The sequence below is a fragment of the Paroedura picta genome, chromosome 1 (assembly GCF_049243985.1).
Source record: "Paroedura picta isolate Pp20150507F chromosome 1, Ppicta_v3.0, whole genome shotgun sequence".
Taxonomy (NCBI): Eukaryota; Metazoa; Chordata; class Lepidosauria; order Squamata; family Gekkonidae; genus Paroedura; species Paroedura picta.
Window position 1 is genome coordinate 87207665 of NC_135369.1, and position 20009 is coordinate 87227673.

Here is a 20009-nt window from a genome sequence, read left to right on the forward strand (position 1 = left end):
CAACTTAGTGTCACCCACCAAAGTAGCCACTACACTGCTTATTCTCAATTTCAAATCATTTATGAATGAGTTAAAAAGCACCCATAGTACCCCACCTTCCACTGTGAAAAGTGCCCATTTATACTCTCTCCCTATTTCCTGTTAATCAATCATTTAGTTCACAAGAAGGCTTGTCCTCTTATTCTATGAGTGCTGACTTTACTTAGGAGCCTTTGGTGAGGTACTTTATCTAAAGCTTTCTGGAAGCCCAGGTAAACAGCATCTAGTGGGTCACTCTTGTTCATGTTTGTTCACTCCCTCCAAGAACTCTAATTGGTTTGTGAGACAAGATCTTTCCTTGCAGAATCTATGCTGATTCTTCCTTGATAGCTTTTGTTCATCAACATTCTTCCTAATTCTATCCTTTAAAAAGATTCCATCAATTTTTTCAGTATGAGGATGAACCTCCTTTAATCCCCTTAAACTGAGCTGTACCTCAGGCTTGGCTAGGTGGCATGATTAGGCACATAGGTAAAAGCTGTCTAACCATGCCAAATATCTTTAAAATTAAAGATCTTTAACAACGAAGCATAAATCCCAAATGAGCCAAACACGGACATCTGGGAATTAATCAGAACACAATTATGGATGTTTTCAGGGTACTAGAAAGAAACCAAAAGGAGAATAATTAGTGAATCCTAAATGAACCATTATTCTACAGCAACATTTCTCTTTCAGAAATGGGCACAGGGTAGCAGAAACGTCAACAAAAGATGAGCTCTAGCCTTGAAACAAGCTTGATTCTTTGTCCCCTCCCCTCCCAGTTCCTCTCTCTTGGTGCATGTCAGTTTTATCCCTTCATCTCCAGTTTAGGAGGGTCTTTGTGAGCCTAATGTGGGACTCAGCTAAAGTCTTCCTGCCAAACCACTACCAAGCAACCAACCAACCAAATATGTGACAAGGATTCTTAGGGCATATGAGCTGTGAATTACAAGCCACACATCTTGGCTCTTGGGCTGTTAGGTTAAGGTGACCAGATTGTCCCACTTTTGGAGGGACATCTGGGGGCAACTGGCAAATTGTATTTATGTTGAAATTTAAAAATATATATTACAATACTATTTATGTGTTCTATGAAACTTTTTGTTGTTCCATATAGACCAAATTTTTAATCAAGAACCCCTCCGGTCAATGGTGTCCCACTTTACCAATGTTAAAATGTGGTCACCTTATGTTAGGTCAAATGTCAATTTTGGGCTCCCCGGTCCATCCTGTCTCTCAGCAAATCTGTCACTGAAAAATTGTCTCCCTGTCCCCTTATGGAATCATTTCGGAAGTCCCTAAACTCTCTCATTTTACAAACATCATTTAAAGACTTATTACCACTATATTTTCTACCCTTCAGATATTTTTTTAAAAACCAGACGTTTTAATAGCATATTATTATGATAATAACCCACAGACAAAACTAACCACATTGAACAGAAATAATGTAATTTTAACAGGAAATAATAATATGTTATTGAAAATAATGGCATAGCTCAAGTCTCTTTCCTTAATCAAAATCCACATTTGAAAGATTCACAGCTCTGCCTGCTTGTGTGCTGTTTTCCCCAGACTTTTGAGTTTTTCCAGCAGAAAATCACCAGCCAGCCATGCACATGCACCCCTCCCAGATTTCATTCTCTATTAGGGCAGAACTGAAGGCCACAGCTCTGAGCAGAGCTAGCAGGAGCAATGCAAGGTGCTGAAAAGGCTTCAGGGCTCCCACACAAGCTGGGTGATGAACACCTGATTCTCATCTTAACTGAAAAAAAGGGGGGTAGCTTGTGGGATAAACACACCTTTCTAAGGCTGCCATGGAATAATGGTCACACTGTTCTAAGGGTGAGTTCTTTCTAAGCAGAGACCTGATTTTCACGTAGGACTGGTGAAGTGAAAGAGCTTTCCCATGAGACTTTGTACTGACTCATTTCTGCATGCTCAGTTGATAGTGTTGTCAACCTCCAGGTGGGGGCTGGAGATCTTCCAGATTTACAACTGATATCCAGACAACAGTTCCCTTGGAGAAAATGGCTGCCTGAGAGGGTGACCTCTGTGACATAATGCCCTGGTCAGGTCCCTCCCCTTCCCAAACCCACCCTCCCCAGACTCTACACCCAAATCTCCAGGTATTTCCCAAGTGGGAGTTGGCAACTCTATCACTTTACATATCACAGATCTCTAACCCTTTCCTGATATTGCGCCAGCATACCCAAATAAGTATGCATCAGCAGTCAGCAAAGGTTGCTGTGAAGTTTAAGCAGCATCCTGAGGCCATGTCAAGGCTGCAAGGGGCCCCTCTTCGCCTCCCAAGGCTCACGTTTAAGTCAGGCTCGGTAATCTGTAGCAGAGAAGGACTGACTGAGAATTCTCACTGGTTCCACATAAAAATAATCACTGTCAATCACAAGCATTATTTCATTCTGATGTCTGCCTTTCTGAAGTAATGAGTCAAATCCAAAGTTGTCAAGTAAAGGATTTAGCTGATTAACCAGTCAATAGAACAATTCCCTCCCCCCCTTTTTTTTTCTTTTTGGCTATTCTAGCTGGATAAGGCTAGGTTTGAGAGCCATCATGGTGTAATGGTTAAGAGCAGTGGTCTCTAATCTAGAGAACCAGGTTTGGTTCCCTGCTCTTCCTTATGCAATCAGCTGGGTCACCTTGATCTCAGTCCTGTTAGAGCTGTTTTCACAAAGTAATTCTCTCAGAGCTCTCTCAGCTCCACCTACCTCATAGGGAGAGGAAGGAAAATGTGTTTATGTGAGGACTCCTTTGGGTAATGAAAAGCAGTGTATAAAAACCAGCCCTTCTTCTTCAGGCTCAGGACTAATGCAGCCACCACCAGGTATTGCTGGGCTGGACTGTCCATATTGCCCCAGCCTTCCTATTCTGTTTGAGATGAGGAAAGAAGAATTAAGTCACTGGCCGCGATTCGGCCACAGTCACCATTGATGGTTAAGAATTATTCTTTCACCAGAGAGCAAGCCAAGATAGGCTCAAATAGGAGCGTCCTTAACTGACACATTCACCAATGAAATGTGGCCTCCATGAGTCACTCGGGTATAGCAAGAATTAAATGAAAGAAAGCTTCCACCTCTAGCTGCCACTGCAAAACCAGTCTTCATATGACTGTCAGCCTCTCTCCTATTCAGCTCTCCCAGGATGGCAATAGCAGAGCCACCACTAATATGTAAACCCCGGATATCGCAGTTGTCCTAAAAAATTTAAATCAAGCAGGTGTCAGGATTGTAGAATTTCTGCCATAAATTAGCCTGAGTTCCTCCATGTCAGTTATATTGCTTGGCGCCTGGTTGCCCCAGGTCCTGTATTCTTGCTAACCATAAAAGTGAATAATTTGTTTTTGTAACCTTATCACATGTTGTGGCCTCTCGGCTGAGCTGGGTTTGTTATCACCTAGTCAAGGCTATGAGAATGTATTCTTGTTTTAAGTACACATGTGTCTTTTCTCTTGCTCCCCTCCCTTGGGAACTGTCAAGTTTTGAGCGGGAGAATTGTATTGATAAGCTGAAGCAAATCTGTACTCTAGTCAGATTTGACTTCTCAGTCCTTAGCGTGTAGTACTTTCCAATAAAGCTTTCTTTAATCAAGAAGCCTGTTGTGAGTTCTCTTCACGTTTGACATTAAGTCAAATCTGACAACCCCTTTCGCCTGCCAACATGCAGGACGAAGGAAATACCTATACTGAGCAGGGAGAGGGCCTGGATTGGGACCTCTCCCAAAGTGACGGAGCCGGTGCAGGTCCGTACAGCTCGGGCATGATCAGAGCCTTGGGAGAAGCAACTCCGGGTCATGCCGAATTCCTGGAAAAGCACATCACCGAACGCAGGCGGTTGTCGAAATACGACCACCTGACGGGGGATGAGCAGTGGCCGGATCAACTGGGGATGCCCAGCTACGGGTCGGAGCCCACCGGTGAGGTGCGTGATTTGCAGCACAAATTGGACAAGGTGACCAATTGGCTACAGGACCTCTCGGGCCGGTTGGATCCGGAAGAGCAGCGTGAGACGCGGCGCCTGCTGCGAGAGCTGCACGGAGGCTCCCGCGAATCCAGCGGTCGGAGGCTGGGGGATCTTCCCACCCAGCGGGAACGCGAGGAGGTGGCGATGCAGGCGGCAGCCGAGACTGAAGCCGCCGCCTTGGCGAGAGCGCGGAGGGAGGGAGAAGAAGCCGGCCTCGATGGTGCCGGGGCTGGTGGCGGCGGTGGAGCCGCTGAAGGTGCCGGGGCGGCGGACGGAGCGGCGGCGGACCGAGCGGCGGCAGACGTGGACGGAGCAGAGGCGGCGGCAGCGGTGGCGGCGTGAGCAGCGGCGGCGGCACGAGCAGCGGCGGCGGCGCGAGCAGCGGCAGGAGTAGGTCGAGGCTTGGGCCGTGGAGCGAGGGTCCCGATGGATTGGGGACCGGGACGACTGCCTCCCCATCTCCAGGGAGTGGAAATGCGGAGCACCTACAAGTTCAAAGCTAAATTCTCGGGGGACCCGTCAACCTTCCCTTCGTTCCTGGTGCATCTCCAAGCCTACATGATGGACATGGGATTTACCTTCAACGGTGATGCCGAGCGCGTGCGTTTCGTGGGAGAGTGCCTGGAAGGGAAGGCAGCAAAATGGTTCATGGACCTGTACCGTTACAACCCAAGAGCCGTCCGTAATTACAATCACTTCCTGAGAACCATGCGCCAGATGTACGTGGAACCGTTCGAGAAGGAGACAGCGGAGAAGAAACTCAAATCCCTGAAGCAAGGGAAGCTGACCGTGGCCGAATATGCCAGGGAATTCAAGGAGCTGTCCTCAGTGGTGCTGGATTGGACCGAGCCCCAACGAGTGCACGCGTTCGTGGGGGGCCTCTCCGGGGATTTGTCCAGCAAGTGCCTTCTTTTAGAAGACCCCCTCACGGTGGCAGGTTGGGTCCAACTGGCAGGAGAGATGGAGAGCCGCCTGGAAAGGGCGGCCCGAATATCAAGGAGTTGCCGGCAAGGCAGGGGCAAAGACCTCTACCCCCGTGAAAGCCAAGCCAAAGGCAAAACTGGAACCGAGCGAGCGTACTCGGCGCATGGAGAAGGGATTGTGCTTGGGTTGTGGTCAGGCTGGCCACTTCCTCATGCAATGCCCATCCAAGACGTTGCCCAGCGCCAAGTCGACGGGGGGGACCCCGACCAAAGCGTCCCCTGCCAAGAAAACGGTCCCGAAGAAAAGTGCCAAGGCCCTGCTGGCCCCAGCTGGAGCCGCGACGGTGGCGGAGGAATTGGAGGAGGGCAGCGGCCAGGACGGAGAGGATCAAGCGGAGGAGCAGTTGGGAAACGAAGACGGTCTGCTGTAAAGGCGCCCCGCCAGCAGGCCTCCGGCAGGGGCAAACGAGTGGTGAGTGATTCCCCCCTGATACTTTTGCCTGCAACCCTCACGGAGCCCCAGTCGGGACGGAAAGTGGGGGTTCGTTGCATTGTGGACTCAGGGTGTACCCAGACCCTAGTAAGCCCAACGCTAGCCGAGACTTTGGGGGTGGGCAAGGTGCCGTTGGGTGAGCCCCTACCTATTACCCAACTGGATGGAAAATGCGCTCCAGGGGGGAGGCCACAGTAAAGACGCTCCCCATGGAATTGGACGTTGAGAAACATTGGGAGCATATTCAACCCCTGGTAGCGCCCCACTCCGCGTTCCCGTGTGTTTTGGGGTTGGATTGGTTGAGGGAGCATGATCCCACGGTGAAGTGGAAAAAGGGAACGGTGAAGTTTTCCTCGCCCAATTGCAAGCGGCATGTACGGCCCCCGCTCGCTCAAAACGACCGGGCTGTGGCCGCGATGGGGTCCGCCGGGGGGGCGGCCATCCCACAGGAGTATCAAGACTTTGCAGATGTGTTCGCAGAGGCTGAATGCGATCAACTTCCCCCACACCGTAAAACTGACTGTGCCATCGAGTTAAAGAAAGGGGAGCCCCTCCCCAAAGCCAAACTTTATTCGATGAGCCCGAGGGAGATGAAAGAACTCAGGGAGTTCCTGGACAAAAACCTAGCCCGGGGATTTATTAGACCGGCGACTTCGCCCTTGGCGGCCCCGGTCCTTTTCGTGAAAAAGAAAGACGGGTCTTTGCGCCTCTGCACGGACTACAGAGGGCTGAACGCTGTTTCCACTTGCAATGCCTACCCGCTGCCTTTGATTAAGGACTTGTTGGGTCATTTGGGGAAGGCTCGGATTTTTACAAAACTGGACTTGAGGGAAGCCTATTACCGGGTCCGAATAAAGAAGGGGCATGAATATTTGACTGCTTTTAACACCCCCTTGGGCCAATTTGAGTACACTGTCATGCCGTTCGGCCTCGCCGGCGCTCCGGGTATGTTCATGAACATGATAAATGAAATTATGCATGATTTGTTGTATCAGGGGGTGTTGGTGTACATTGATGATATTTTAGTGTACTCTGAGGATGTGGGCAAGCACGCCAAATTAGTCCGCGAAGTGCTCCGCCGACTGCGGAAGCACCATTTGTTTGCCAAACTTTCAAAGTGTGAATTCCATCGGGATGCAGTGGAATTTCTGGGGTTCAGGGTCTCTCAAGCAGGGGTCGAAATGGACCCGGGCAAGGTGCGTGACTTGTTGGCCTGGGAACCACCCCGGACACGACGGCAACTCCAAAGTTTCTTAGGATTTGCAAACTTTTACAGAAAATTTATCCCTAGTTTTGCCAAGGTGGCATTGCCTCTCACTGACTTGTTGAAAACAAAGGAGGGGGGAAAAGTGGCCAGTCGACCTGGCGCCCCACTCCAGTGGACCCCCCGGTGTCAGGAAGTTTTCGAGAATCTGAAGCTCCTGTTTACATCTGAGCCGGTGTTAGCCCATGCTGACCCAGCTAAGCAATTCACCGTGCAAGTAGATTCTTCGGATGTGGCAATGGGGGCCGTGATCCTACAAGAGGGGGAGGATGGAAAGTTACACCCATTAGCTTATTTGTCTAAGAAGTTTTCCGGGGCAGAACGCAACTGGGCAATTTGGGAAAAAGAGGCAGCGGCTGTAAAGTTGGCCCTGGCTACTTGGAGACATTGGCTGGAAGGGTCCGCCATCCCGTTTGTAGTTTGGACAGACCATAAAAACCTCCAAGCACTCAAGCAGCCCCGCTCGCTCTCGGCCAAGCAAATGCAGTGGGTGGAGTTTTTCTCTAGGTTCAACTTTACTCTCAAACATCTGCCAGGCAAAATGAACTTTTTGGTGGACGCTCTATCCCGCTTGCCCCAGTACAACAGCAAGCGCGACCCATTGGTGGACACCGTTTTCACTCCCGCCCAACTGGGAATGGCCGCAGTGACGCGCAGCCAAACGCGAAAGGGAAACTCGATTCCTGGTGGGTGGGTTCAAAAGGAGGTGTTACTGGACTCTGAGTTTGCTTCCCTCCGCCCCGACCTAACCGACAAGGGGGGCCTGTTCTTTAAGGGGGAGCGTCTCTACGTCCCCGTGGCAGCGCGCGGGGACGTTTTAAAACTTTGCCATGATGCAAAAACCGCAGGACATTTTGGTTTTGTGAAAACTCTGCACCTGGTCAGGAGACATTATTGGTGGCCAACATTGTGGACCGATGTGGAGAAGTACGTGCAGGGTTGCCCCACCTGTCTGGTTTCAAAACCCTCCGGTGGGAAGAGACGGGGGTTGCTGCAGCCCCTGCCCACCCCCTCCCGGCCTTGGTCTGATGTCACCATGGATTTTATCACGGACTTGCCTCCCAGCCAGGGCAAGTCAGTAGTCTGGGTGGTGGTGGACGCCTTTTCCAAGCAAGCCCATTTCATTCCTTGTGCTGGCTTGCCCTCAGCGGCCAAACTGGCCTCCATGTTTGTGACCCACATAATCCGCCTACATGGGATCCCAAGGTGCCTGCTCATGGATCGGGGCCCCCAGTTCGTTGCCAAGTTCTGGCGGGAGCTCCTGAAGTTGTTGGGGGTGGAGCAAGCCTTGACATCTGGCTACCACCCCGAATCCAACGGTCAGACTGAAAGGGTGAACCAAATTCTTGAGCAGTACCTGCGCTGTTTTATTAACCACCAACAAAACGATTGGGTTACCCTCTTGCCTCTTGCTGAGTTCGCCTATAACAATGGGGTGCATGCCTCTACGGGAGTGTCACCTTTTAAAGTGGTGTACGGGACAGACTTAGAGGCTGCACCCACCTGGGATCTAAGCTCCACCGAGGTCCCTGAAGTTACCAAGTGGGCTGCAACGATCAGGGATGGTTGGCCTGACATTGTCTCCAGCCTCAAGGAGGCAAAGCAGGCTTATAAAACACAGGCAGATAAAAAACGTGCACCAGCTCCCGCGTGGAAAGTAGGTGATCTTGCTTACCTGTCCACCAAGAATCTGCGCTGTCAGCAAAAGTCAAAAAAGTTGGGTCCTAAATTTGTGGGACCTTTTCCAATTGTGAAACTGATCAATGCTGTAACTGTAGAATTATGCCTGCCTAAAACTTACAGGAATGTACATCCGGTTTTTCATTCCAGCCTGCTGCGGCGAGCCCCTGTGCCTGATGTGTGGCACCCCCCGCTCTCAACACCAGTTCCGGTCTACATTGATAAAGACACTCACTACGAAGTCAACCCAATTTTGGACTCCCGTGTACACAAGGGGCACCTCCAATATTTAGTGGATTGGATTTTCCTTCAGGGGAAAGGGAGTGGGTGGAGGCAGAAAATGTCAAAGCACCTCGCCTCCTCCGGGCTTTCCACCGCGCATTCCCTGATTGCCCTCGTCCAGTGGATGCGGGCTAGAGTGGGGGGGTCATTTTAGTGTGGAGGGATGTCAGGATTGTAGAATTTCTGCCATAAATTAGCCTGAGTTCCTCCATGTCAGTTATATTGCTTGGCGCCTGGTTGCCCCAGGTCCTGTATTCTTGCTAACCATAAAAGTGAATCATTTGTTTTTGTAACCTTATCACATGTTGTGGCCTCTCGGCTGAGCTGGGTTTGTTATCACCTAGTCAAGGCTATGAGAATGTATTCTTGTTTTAAGTACACATGTGTCTTTTCTCTTGCTCCCCTCCCTTGGGAACTGTCAAGTTTTGAGCGGGAGAATTGTATTGATAAGCTGAAGCAAATCTGTACTCTAGTCAGATTTGACTTCTCAGTCCTTAGCGTGTAGTACTTTCCAATAAAGCTTTCTTTAATCAAGAAGCCTGTTGTGAGTTCTCTTCACGTTTGACAGCAGGGTTCTTCTGGATGCTGAAACAATCAACTGGATTATCCATAAGAAAGAGAGATAATGTGAACTCATGCCGGATTAGAGTAGAGAGATATCCAAAAAAACAAAAACAAAAACAGGACACAAATGATCCAATGCTATCTAACTGGATATACATATAATTGTACAAGCTGAATCCACAGATGAATGCTAGGGTAAATCACGTTCACAGGGAGAGTGTTTTCAGTTTAAAATGTCAGTGTATTTCAGGACACAAAGGACCATTAAGGGCAATCAATAGCAAACAACTTCAACATATCATGAGGGGCAGGACTCAAACTCCCTTATAGGACCTGGAAGTCGCATACAGAGGAAAGAACCCAACATTTCCTCCCAGAGGTGATGGATGCCTGGTGCCCCCTTGGAGCTATTCCAGAGAGCCCCCCTGAGCTTGAGTGGGCTTTGCTGGAGTCAAGAGGAAGAGGTCCCATTCACAGATGAACAGCCACACATGCTGATGTACAGACCCACCAGAGTTAACAACATTTAAAAATCATACACACTAAACAATGCTCCATATAGTTTCTTATAAAAATACTGTTTAGCTCTCATTGAAAAACTACGGAATAAATATAAGCATTTAAAAATAAAGTCTATAAAATAAAAAACTGGAAGAAGAAGAAGAAGAAGAAGAAGAAGAAGAAGAAGAAGAAGAAGAAGAAGAAGAAGAAGAAGAAAGTGGGGTTTTATACTGCACTTTTCATGATCAGAAAAAAAGATTTACAATGCAACCCAAAACTGAGGTAGACCCTTTTTAAACCATTGACTTATTGCTGTTGGTTAGGATTTCTTAATTCATTTCACTTCTACACAAGCAAAAGAGGGAACTGTCTAAAATAAATCCCAGCCTTTATTATAATACTAGGGGCAAAGCCCGTTGTCTCCAAGAATACAACGGGCGCTAGAGCTTGGCAGTGGGAAGAGGAAGGGGAGGAGTTGTCCAGTCTGTAAGGGCATGGGGTTGAATGTTGAGGCCTACTGCACAGGGTTGTTGTGCAGGTGAAACAGGAGACAAAAGAGCCAGGTTCCTCTGCAGAATAACGCTGTGCAGTGGCCTCAAACCTGCAGAGAGTTGCAAAGAAAAAAGACACATGGCTTGGCTGTGTCTAACCCCTGGCCAGAGCAGTATTTTAAGTGAAAAGGGGCTTTTCTTTGGCCTCCCTGTCAGCCAACTGTTTGGCAGAAGGGGAAAGTCCCCTCCCCTCAAAAGGAAGGCCCTCAAGCTCCCCTGCGTTGCTTTTGGAAATACCAAGATTCTTTGTCCCGCTTCGCGGCTCCTGATTGGGCCCTCTGAGTTTTTATCCTGGACAGGGCCCGCCCTAACTCCTCCCCAGGTGGCCTTACCCTTTTATTTAACTGCAGGAGCGGTTAAAGATGGATAGAAGTTCCTTAGTATTCTGTGTGGGGTAGAGACACAGAATTCCTTAAGAAAAATTAGTAGCATTTCAGTTTTTTTCTCCCAGTATTTCTTCTCTGTGGTCAAATGTCACCAAAATGAAAGCAGCCATCAACATGACTGGAAAAATAAAGAAGCCAGGAAAAAGTCCTATAGTGAATGTTAAGGAAATACAGCATTTAAACAAGAAGGATTTAAAGATGTGTTAGCCTCTTCCACATGAAATATAATGACACTAATGAGCAGAGTTTATATACCTGTGAGGCCATAATATATGAAATCTCTCGAGAGTATAGGTGTTATTTTCCTTTTTCTTCAATATCTGTTCTGAGGCTAAAGGTAAAATGTAATTAAACACATTAGAAAACTGCCCAGCTAGAAAATAATATGCAGAGCTAAAAATGAGGTTGGAGGGGTTGCTTTTTTGTAAGGTTAGGGCGCAGACAGTACAACTGTTTATGAAGAGTTAGGAATGTTGTGCTCCTTCATGCTTATTTTAATCAAGCCATAACCCAAGCTACAGCAAGTCTGGAGATTCAAGTTGACTGTGTTTAGATCTCTGGACTCCAAGCAGCTCACTCTTTTCTCTTCTCTGACAGAAAGAAGCCACAGGCTCACAGTCGTACAAGACCAGGGGACTCATGAAACACAGTTGGGGCTCTGGGGCACATCTTCAGGACTAGAATCATAGAATAACAGAGTTGGAAGGGAGAAGAATAAGGGGCCTATTTTTACAAGCAATTTGACAGGTGCCATTAGCCAATGAGAGAGCAGTGTTTTCTAACTAATGAGAGAGCAGAGGAGGCAGGTGTAAGGGCCTATACACGTGGGCTGGTTCCCCCTCCCATCTGAAATGGCAGAGACTGTGATTATGTCTTACTGTAGCTTGGTTTATGGCTTGATTAAAATAAGCAAATTAATTTTGGATCTTTCATTCTAAAAAAACATTTTTTATTCTTGTTAATTTCAAAGGGGTAATCAGAGGGGGTAATTAAATTGAATATTGAATATGAAAATAAATTGAATATGAATATGAAATGAATATATAGGAATTTCTGAGTGCACTCTTAAAACTGATCAATTAAAAGCAAACAACAAAAAAAGGAGAGTCTCCCAGCAGAACCACATAGGTCAAAAAGCGATCAGAATGTCCCATGGTTGGCACTTAAACACTGACTGAACTTTTTATTCTTGTTAATTTCAAAGTATCATGGCTAGATTAAAATAAGCATATTAATTTCGTGGAATCATTCTGAAATTACATCCTTATTCTCAATGGTGATTTGACAATCTATATGTAGATTGTGACAATTCAGGCTGCAGGAAATTGCAGTGCAGAAGGATTTGTGGATAAGCAACACTTGCAGTCATTAAAAATAGCATGTTAAGGAGAAAGCTTGATTGCACCCCTCCTGCCAAGCCTTTATTTATTTCATTTAAAATGTTTATTGGTAGGTTTTCTTCTTTATGGTGCCCAGATTCGCAATATTAAAAAATGCATAAAATATATCACATAAAATACATACAAAAGCAAATTTTAAAATCACAATGTAGGACTACTACTTTTATGCCAATAAGGGTCAAAAGTGGGAGGTTCAGATGTACAACCCAAAGGGGATTGTTCCACAATTGTGGGGCTGCCACTGAAAAGGCCCTTTTTCATGTACCCGTCAAATGAGGTAATGTTATTTACCCAATGGGGTAAATAACAGATGGAAAGCAGAACAATCCTCATTACCACAACACCAATCTAGTCACACACACTCAACTTCTATCTAGGGCCAAATTAGATGTTCAATTTTCTGCTCTGTTTATGTTTCCTAGATGCTATTCCTGGGACATCTCTTGCTACCCCCACAAAAGTTAGAGCAAGGGTGGGCAAACTGTGGCCCTCTAGATGTCCATGGACTGGAGGATAAACAAACAGGACCACAGAGTCATGGCCAGCATTGGTATTCAGAGGTTCTGTGTCTTGTTTGGCTTTTGATGCAAATTTCTCTGTTTGCTTAAACGTCACTATACCTAATAACAAATTGGTTGACCCTTGCATGGATAGCAAAAGTTGTGCAACAGGGCCATTCAACTCAGGGATTTTCTCTGATCCACAGGGGGAAAAGAAACTAACTAAACTGAATTAAAAGCGGGGGGGGGGGGACAACCCTTAAAAACAGCACCATTCAAATATAAATAGGTTCCAGGTGAAAGCAGCTGAGCAGAATAGGGTGAAGGAAAGCCTTCTTGAGGTTTTAAAGGATTATGAAGGGGGAGATTTTGAAGTGGTGCAATGTAAGCACTGTTGCCCTCTTCTATGACTCCTTGCAGCACTCCCTCCTCCCTCATAAATGGTTGCATTGCTGACTGTTCTGAGGCACAGACATTTATCAGATTTAGATTTTGCCTCTTTCACAGTCTGAGTGGCTGTAAGGGTAGCTGGGCTACCTACTAGGTCCCTCCCCAATTCCTCTATCTCAAGATGTTTGTGTGGGGAGGGGTAGACTAGGCCCCAGTTACTATACTAGTTTCTGAACCTGGTATTTGTTACCCACTGTGATGCTGAGAGGCTTTTGATGATTTAACTTCTTGCATCCATTTAATGTTTTTCTGGAATTAGGTTGAGTAATTTTAAGAATTTATGTTGAATGGCAGGCTAAAATCTTAAGTGCACTTTCTTGATCAAATACCCTTAGGGTCAGTGCACAATTTGTAATATGCAGCAAGTATGATATTAAAACCGCCAGAAATTATAGCACAGTTATAGCCAAAGGAGCAATCTTATACTGAGTCAGACCATTGGTCTGTCGGGGTTAATACTATCCAGTCTACTTCAGAGTCTTAGGCGGAGATCTTTCACATTGCCTACTACCCGATCCTTTTCGTAAGCGATGACTGCAACTGAACCAGGAACCTTCTGCATGCCAAGCACCTACTTTGCCATGGCCCCTCCCTGTATCGTCTGAAGTAGGCACATATTCTGGAATTTTCCATGCATTGAGATTTTACAGTTTTTAGCATGAGTGTAGGAACTCCTCTCATTGACATCAGCGAAGCTCCTAAGTAAGCATGCTTCAGTATATTCATCCTTCCTCCCTGCCCATATAAATTCACTGACTATGAGGATCCTTAGGAGGAAGGAAATGGAGCGAAGAGATGATGCATCCTGTGGGTCACTTCCTCAGAGGCTACAGGGAAGCCAGCAGCAGGTCCTTCTTTTCCTTCAGCACAATTCCTAATTTTGGAAGCTGAGACTTTCCATCTGCATGCTGCACTTGGCTGCTGACACTCTCATGCAGCATGAGACACGTGAAGGAGAGATGCTTGCACAGACCTCTGCCACAACCCTTCCAACAATGTGGGTAGGACGTGAGAGGTTTTTCCTTCATTCCATGACACACCTTTTCCTGTGACCTTTGATATGCCTTGCTCTGGGTGAATCCTCCCACTGCAGTGGACCCCTAGTGCCCCTAGTCCTCTTCATGGTAACAACCATCTTAATGGGACTGGGAGGGCAACAATGCAATAAAAGGGCAAAGGTTAGATTCAACCTATTGGCTTTTAAGCACTTGTTATGACTATTGGCTTATAACTGGGAACAAAACAGACTGTGTGTACACACAGTGTTTAACCCTTTCCCATACAGGAGCATCTAATTATTTTTATTCTGAGAAAACATCTAGCAATTTTCAGTCTAGAACTGGTCCACAAGTGCATACATATGTACAAAACAATAAAACCTGGCAACCATCAGCTTCACATTTATTGACTGCTGCTGCTAATCTCCTTCACCCCTTGTATTAAATGTGTCCAATACAGCTGTCAGGCACTGCATTCAGAACACATCAAACCATTTTAGCCAGATCAAATGAGACTCCCATTGTGGCACATGTATAAAACCTGATATTTTATATAACCGGGTTTCACACCTCTTCACTGTGTCACTGGAGTTCTAAGCCATCAGACATCTGTCCAGTCCTTGATTCTACAGCTGTTAGATAGGGACTAGATGCAAACAAGCAGGACCTGTGGTTCGTGCACAGCTGCAGCATGCCAGAGAACACTGCATCATGCATCATGTGCCTGGTTGTCCACAAGTATCTTTCACGCATATGTATCACTCAGTGTTCCTTGCTCAGCAACTCTCTTTGGACACAGCTGGAGTCTGCGGAGGGAGCAAAGCCACAGCTCCGTGGCCTCTGTGTGACACGTGGCCACTGTCTCCCCCATGCAAGTCATCACTCGATGCGGCAGCCACCGTGTGCCGAGCATTCTTTTTTGCCAACTCACCCTGGAATGATCCAAGAAGGACAGCAACAAGTCCCCTGCCCCTCCTGAACACCAGGGCTCTCCACCACACAAAGGCAAGGGCAACTCACCCTCCAGGTCCCAACCCGAGGCCAGCCCTGCAGCCAAAGACCAAGCTCTCTAGTCCCAAGTGCTGGCTGCCTCTGTGTCTCATTTGAGTCACAGCAGAAGCAAACTTAAGCCTCTGCCCAGGAATCTCCTTAGACAACAACCATTCCCGAAAGCAGGCAGTGATTGAATGGCCCGTCTAACACCTGCTGCTTTTGTGCAGCTGCCCCCCCACCCCCACCCCCAAGGGCATGTTTCCCTAATGACTGAAAGACACGATGAAGTGGAGTCTGCCCTACAAGCCAGACCTTTAATGAGGCCAGGATGCAGCCAGACATTAAAGGCTGGGCTGTCGCACCAGCTCTGGTAAGCCAGCTTCCATGGCAGGCATCCCAGAGAGAGAGAGTTCTGCCCAGTCCCTGCATTGAGTTGGCCTGGCTCATTGGAGGAACTTCCAGATGCCTGCAGACAGCAATTCCCCAGGGGAAAGAGTCAGCCTGCACATAGTTTTCATTTGTCCTTTTTATTTTAGGGGCTATCCCAGCACAAGACATGCTCCCAAGACACCTTGTTTTGGGGGTACAGAGCAGACAGGCAAGGGGCCCCTGGATTGGCAAACAAGCACAAACAAGTGTGTGCGTGCGTGGGGGGGGGGGGAAGCTGGACTATTTTCCTACCAACTACGGCTGGTGAATGAGAAGGCAGGTATAGACTGGCAGTCCAGATTCTGCTCCAGATTTCAGGAGCACTCCGGTATCCGCTTGGACAGCAGAGGAGGACTCTGCGGCGGGGCTGGACTCGAGAGTTGGGCTGCTTGGAGGGCGAGCGCTGTGTTTCCTGAGCGAGCCCAGGAGGACAGCGCAGTCCTTCCTAGGGCCGCGCTGACGGGGCTTTTGCAAGGAAGGGGACAAGGGCCTTGGAAACCGGGGAGCCCCTCCCCAGAAAGCGGCCCTGTCCGGAGCAACATCTCCCCTAAGCGCCCGCCTGCTTTCCGACCAGGAGCTGCTAAGCAAGTCCGCCTCAACCTTGGGTGTCCCAGGGAGCGGCCAAAGGGCTTCAGTTTCTCCAGATCGACCCCCAGCCCCCCCCCCCCACGCGCCCGTGCAAAGCCCAAAGCAAAGTAGCCCTCCGGGAAGGGCAGGGGAGCGGGGGCTCCACACGAAGACCCTCCAAGGCGCGGATCTGGCACCTCTGAGGCTCGCCCCTCCCCCGGCCCCCATCCCCGCCAACTTACCGCTGGTCTCCGTGAAGGCCGGGGTCGCGGTGTCTGGCAGGCGGTGGCTCCAGCCCCTCGGGTCTCCCGCGCCCTCTTCCCCCTCCTCCCCCTCCTCCTCCTCCGCCGCCGCCTCCTGCTGCTGCTGCCCCACGGGACGGGGGTCACCGGTGGCCTCCGAGCCGCCCCGGGCTGGCGGCAGCTGCTGCTCCGGCCAGCCTCTGGAGCCCCGCCGCCCCCCAGTCCTGCCCCGGGGACCGCGTCCGCCCTCCGGCGCTGGGCGCTCGGCGTCGTCGCCGTCCTCCTCGGAGGCCGAGTCGGCCGTGGTGCTGTAAAAGGGGTTCCCGCTGCTGTCCTGGCCCGACTCCCCGAAGACGTCGTCCGAGATCTGCAGGCTCTCGTAGCGGCAGCGGGCCGCCTCCAGCAGCGACAGCGCCTTCGGCCGGGGCCCGACGCCGCCCTCCGCCATCATCTCGGCCGTCGGCGGCAGCAGAAGCCCTCGCTCGGCCGCCGCAGCCTCCGGCCGCAAGCAGCAGCCCAGCAGCAGGAGCGGCTCGGCGAGCGAGGGAGGCAAGCAGGCTGGGGAAGCGCCGCCGCCGCCGCTCTCTCCTCCTCCTCCGCCTCCGCCGCCGCCTCGCAGGCCAGCCTCCCGCTCTCCGCGGCACCACCCGCCCCTGTGTGTGTGCAGAGCCATGGGTGGAAGCAGCCAGCTCAACATCTCTCCCTGCGCCTCCTCATCTAGCCAATTATAGCTGCGCTCCTCCAACCGGAGGTGGGGTTTTATGGGCGCTCCGGACGCCCGGCGCCCACCCATGCCCCACCCCCGAGGGGGGAGGGTCTCCGCCGCTTAAAACCACAGGGCTGATTTTTGAGAAAAGCCAGATGCGGCGCGAAGGCCGGGCTGCCCCCCGAGCGGAGCCTTCTAGGCGCCCACCGGGCAGGCAGACCTCTGGCTAGGAGCGATCCAGGAGCGCTTTGGCCAGCGGCGCGCCTGTTCTCCCCATGCCCCGACCGCGGCTTGCCAGGAGCTGTCCGGCACCTCTAGTGCTGACGCCCACCCCCACCCACCCATCCCATCTCTCTCTCTCCCTCTCTCTCCAGTCTCCAGTCGTGCTGAATTGTCAAGGCGACCTCATTAGCCCATATGGTTTACGGTGGACAGGGGCTGAGGTCATGCTGAGTCACAATTTTTATCAACAGATTTGGCCCCGGGTGGCAGGCAGTAGCAAACAAGACAAGCAGGAGGACCCAGCAGGACCTGGGCCAGAAGCTGGCATAGAAACAGACAACCTGCTTGCCTTTCTGCAGTGGGCTGTGGTGTGTGTCAATCAGCTGGCAATAATAAGCATCCTGTCATATCCTCTTCATCGATAAGAGCATCTGCAACCACACACATTGCGCTCGGCGGTGATTAAGGTCTTGAAGCCACTTTCATGTCAGAGTGAACTGCAGTAGCATTAATGCACACTTTCCATCTCCTGGGAAAGACTGCAAAGAGGGAACAGGTTGCTCTACGTCCCCAACACTAGAAGTTGCCAAGGCTGTGAGAAAGATGCAAAAGTTAACTGTCTTTTTTAAAATGTCTGCACCAGACATGACTGCCAAACAGGTGGCCTCTGCGAACATAAAGATTTGTGTCATGTGCCAGTTGCCACAAGTGTCCCACATGGTCAAAGAAGCATTTGGTGTGTCGGTGCTGACTAATGCTTTACAATAAACTTTGGACCATCCAGTCCCTGGCTCTCAGGAACCACTTTGGTGATTTTGCAAAGTCCTTTCACTTAATTCAAAGTATGTGATACATATCAACATTTGGTAGTCAGAACCTGTGTCTAGTGAATATAAAAAGTTATCTGAAACCATTTTATTAAACAAAGCAGAATTTCTAGTTTTAATCTATTTTCAGCAATTTCCACTGCTGGAAGGAGAAGTTCTGGAGCGGAATTATATTGTTTATTTTGTAATGCTGCCACCCTTATTTGACCAGAGATGGAAGGAGATAAATGAACTGAATATGAACACCATGAGAAGCAAAAGCTGTGCCATACAACTTTCAGCTATCTTAATGTTCAGTGTTTGCTTCTAGCTTCTCCTCACACGTAAACAAACACACAGGCAATGAGGGCCAGCTTGGTGAGGGGTTAAGAGCAGTGACACCTAGTGAGCTGAGTTTGATTCCCCGCTTCTCCACATGCAGCCAGCTGGGTGACCTTGGGCCATTCACAGTCCTGTTAAAACTGTTCTCACAGAGCAGTTCCTCTCAGAACAATTTCAGCCCCACCTACCTCACAAGGTGTCTTTTGTGGGAATAGGAAGGTAAGGTAATTGTAAGCCACTTTGAGACTTCTTTAGGAAGTAAAAAGCGGGGTATAAAAAGCAACTTTTCTTCTTCTGACCCAGTTACAGATACAGACTACTGATGCTGCATAGCAATGTGTAGATATGAATGCTCATCCCCATCCAAATCAAGAGCTGCTCCCAGCCAGTGCCAGTGGGTTTGGTTGAGCATTGTAATAGATATGGGGGAATTAATTATGGTACCCACCACACCCAGAAGGCTGCTCACCCAGGATCGCTCTCACAGAACTGATTCAATAACTATAACATACATTTAATCTAAACACCATTAATCTGTTTAGGATGAGTATGGAAATGTGTTTCAAACTGGGTTGCATATGTGTAAGCAGAAAGGCAGTTTAGTTGTGACTCTCAAACAAGTTATTGTTGAGAAACATTGCTGAGGTTGTTACTCTCCAAAGAAGTGGTGTGGGTACTGAAACTGAGTAAAACCTAAATTGGTTTTAATCTAGTGGGCCTCTGGGTATAACATCCAGCTTTCACGTTGTCATGCTTGTGTTTGAGTCCTCAGAACGGACAGAAACAATACATAGAAGTCTGTTTCCATGCCAACATAAAGCACAGATTTCAGATAACCCAAATACAAATCATCCCTTCCCCCCTTTCTGTTCTTCCCCTTAGGTCAGCTAGCACTCCATGTATGCTATGCTAGGTTGCCGCCATTCTCATTGTCATATATGTCAATTATTTTTAATCATTTTATGGGGATTTTAATTGTATGGATGCTTTTATTGGGTTAACCGCTGCAAGCCAGTTATGGGAGCAGTGGTATAATAGCAACAACAATAGTAATAGTAATAATAATAACAATATTTCCTGGACAAGTTAGTCCACAACTTTCACTTTCTCAAATTGACATCCATTGATTCACTAGCCATAAACGTATCCTTCTACAAATGTTGAGAATCATAGTACTATTTTGAAACATTACTGATCCTTGGACCCAATTCTGAAGCCACACAGTAGCTGTGGGGAACTTAAAGGGACTTAGGTATTAGGCAAGGCTCATGGGAAGGGCATTCCAAAGTGGGGATACCAACATTTAAAAAGTTCTTCCTCAGGTCACACACCCCTCGCTTCTTAAGGTGGAAATACAGACAGCAGGACTTTGGAACAGGATCTGGAGTGGTGGGCTGACCGATATGGGAGTAGGCATTCAATCAAGTATTCCAGCCCAAAGCTTCTCAAGAGCTTATAGGTAAGAACCAGCTCTTTGAATTTGCATGAAAACAAATAGCCAGCCAGTGTAGAACTTTCTACCCCAGTTTCATTTGGTTTCACAAATTATTCATTTGAGTTCTGTTATCACCTTCCTGAGGTGGTATACCATGTCCAGCTTGTTTGTGGTTTTCACCCTTCTGTCTTCATAAGCTTATTTTTAAAAAAATCTTAACCATTCTAGGTTGGGATTCTATCTCCCTTCCAGCCTATGCTGGCTAAAATGTCCT

General features: G+C 48.6%; 1 protein-coding gene across 1 annotated transcript in view; it reads right to left on the reverse strand.

Annotated features, from left to right (window-relative positions):
• The window catches only part of PGBD5 (piggyBac transposable element derived 5), a 105963-nt gene extending 89029 nt beyond the window's left edge, over window positions 1-16934 (reverse strand). The window contains exon 1 of the mRNA XM_077346467.1: window positions 16225-16934. Within this exon, the coding sequence (XP_077202582.1) occupies window positions 16225-16921 (697 nt within the window). The 5' untranslated portion in view covers window positions 16922-16934. The remainder of the gene's footprint in view (window positions 1-16224) is intronic.
• Between the last annotated feature and the right edge of the window lie 3075 nt (window positions 16935-20009).